General features: G+C 68.7%; 1 protein-coding gene across 2 annotated transcripts in view; it reads right to left on the bottom strand.

Moving 5' to 3' along the window:
• Nucleotides 1-2,361, bottom strand: part of H696_02026 — a 6,738-nt gene that overhangs the window by 4,070 nt on the left and 307 nt on the right. Inside the window, exons 2-6 of one of the 2 annotated variants that reach the window (XM_009495925.1) lie at nucleotides 2,084-2,239; nucleotides 1,861-1,959; nucleotides 1,674-1,761; nucleotides 871-1,598; nucleotides 227-670 (exon numbers count right to left, since the gene is read on the bottom strand). In XM_009495925.1, the coding sequence (XP_009494200.1) occupies nucleotides 227-670; nucleotides 871-1,598; nucleotides 1,674-1,761; nucleotides 1,861-1,959; nucleotides 2,084-2,239 (1,515 nt within the window). Of the gene's footprint in view, nucleotides 1-226; nucleotides 671-870; nucleotides 1,599-1,673; nucleotides 1,762-1,860; nucleotides 1,960-2,083; nucleotides 2,338-2,361 lie in introns of those variants that run through there. The other variant, XM_009495924.1, reaches the window with a different exon arrangement.

Below are 2,361 nucleotides of genomic sequence, written 5' to 3'. Positions count from 1 at the left end.
CGAAGTGGCGCTGGAACAGGGCAAGCGACGGCCCAGGGCATAATCGGCGATGTTGAGGTATTCCAGCAGACTGGATCGGGATCCGGAGTGAGGAGACAACGGGGGGGGGGGGGGAGGACGAGCGGGGAAGCATACTGGGGTCAGGTGGGGCAGGATGCGACGAGAGGCAGAGAGAGAGAGAGAGGGGGGGGGGCAGGGGGGCATCCGGCAGGGACAGGCCGCGCACCCTCCTCGGGGGGCATCTCGCAAAAGCGCCGGTAGCTGTCAATGGCCCCGGCCAGGAGGGCAATCTCCTCCGGGGGGGCATGGCCATCGAGCGAGGCCAGTGCAGCCTGGAGCCCCGCCCAGTCGGGTGCACAGCAGGCTGGGGACCCGAGCGAGGTGTGGACATATTGGCCCGGGCCCCAGAGAACTGCCCGGCCGAGGACCGGGGGCTGGGTCAAGCCGGGCGTGTGCCGCAGGGGGTACCGGAGGAGGCGTTGGCTCAGACCGACGATGGTCCCAATGGCCGGGGGGGCCGAGTTTGGGGAGGCCCCCATCATGAGCGCCAGGTTCCCGGCAATGTGCGTATTCACCAATCCGGCCGGGAACAGGAGCCAGGCGTGGTGCGCAGCCCCATCCGGACGGGCGATGGTCGCCGGGAGGAAATTCACCCGGCCAAGGGAGAAGGCTGTGCAGAGGATGGCACGGTCAGGCGGCTGCACCGCGTGCGAAGGACCTGCATGTGGAGGAAGAAGGGACAAACAAGAAAGCATCCCCCCCCCCCCTCCCTCGCCCAGACACACACACACACACACACACACACACACACACACACACACACATGGAACCGGGCGGGGGGAGGCAGGCGCGTGTCAACAGGCCACATACCGGATCTATCGCTGGAGCACAGACGACGAGCAGCAACCCGGATGGCCGCCTGCTTCGGCGGGTGCGAGCCGCTGTTAAACCACCGGAAGACATGCAGCAGGGCATCGGCCGCTTGGGTGCCCTCGGGCGGCATGGCGCCCGGCATGACGGTGTCCGCCGGTGCGACGGCCCCGGCAGGCTGGCGCGCAGTCGGAAGCAGCAGCCCCACCGGCGACAGGGCGGCCCCCTCGGCCGCTGGGTCGCAAAGGATGGCATGAGACCGGAGAAAGCCGGTGGCCTGGCGCTCGGAAGCCAGACGCCAGGCCTGGTGCTCGGCAGCCATGGCCAGCAGCTCGGCTCGCTGGCCGGGATCCGAGTGGGACAGGGGCCGGCCATCGCCGCGGCCGACAAGATGGATCCCGGCTCCGGGCCCATGCTCCGGACGACGGGCAGGCCCCTCGGCGAGGGCTTCACGCACGCGGACCCGATGGTACGCCGGGTTGTAGTTGGAGGGATCAATGGCCCATGGGACGTCGGCCGCCAGGCAGGTGGCCTCGCACTCGGCCTTCGTGAAGGGCAGCATCGGCCGGACCAGGCGCAGCTCCCGGAGCAGGCGGGCAAGCCGCTTGGGGCACTCGCCCGGAGGGCCACCCGGCGTGAGGGGAATCTCCGGCGCTGGGGCCACCGATGGCAACATCGGCAGCGGGGCCAGCGCAAACATGCCAGCCAGGCCGTGCTGGGTGGCGTGCCTGATCGCCGGCAGCCAGGCAGTCAGTGATGCTGTGCGGGGATCGTTCGGTCGGCGGGAAGGTGGACAGGCGCACGTTTCCTGGCGGATGGAGATGGTCTCGGCCTGATCGTCGGCATGGTGCCCGGTGAGGATGTACCGGATGCCGAGAGCAAGACAGGCGCCTGGCAGACCAGCCCAGAAAGGTCAGTCTGGGGGGGGGGGAGAGAGAGAGAGGGGCGATATTCAGGAAGGGAGGCGAGTTGCCCAGTCGGCAGACGCACTGGACAGGAGGGAGTACCGCTTGCGTCGGGCCAACTCCTGGGTGACTTCCTCGAGCGGGGTGCCCTGCCAGTCCGCCGTAAGGGTCATATGCTGGAGTCCTGAGGTGAGGGCGAGGGGGGAGCGAGCGAGACCCAAGAATCAGCCATCTGCGGGGGGCCGCCGGAAAAAAAAAAGGGGCGGCGATAGGACGGAGGGGGAGGCAGGGAGCAGCGGCACACGCACCGGCCGACTGAAACCACCGGGCAACATGGCGTGCCTCGCGCGCACTGGTGGCCCCGCGTAGCGTGTGGTCCACGCTCAGGCCGACCACGTCCAGCCCTGCGTCGCGCGCCAGGATCGCAAGGGCCAGGGAGTCAGCGCCTCCGGACACCGCAAGGGCTAACATATTCCACACATGCCCCGTGTGCGTGTGGACCATGCGACCGAGCGTACATCGAGGTTATGCGCATGTGTGTGCGCTTGTCAGCAGACGCCAGGTGCGCCGGAGGGAGGCTCTCGGG

The sequence above is a fragment of the Fonticula alba genome (genome assembly GCF_000388065.1).
Source record: "Fonticula alba strain ATCC 38817 unplaced genomic scaffold supercont2.3, whole genome shotgun sequence".
NCBI classification, from domain to species: Eukaryota; order Rotosphaerida; family Fonticulaceae; genus Fonticula; species Fonticula alba.
Note: the sequence above shows the minus strand (reverse complement) of the source record. Positions and strands in the feature narration are given on the sequence as shown.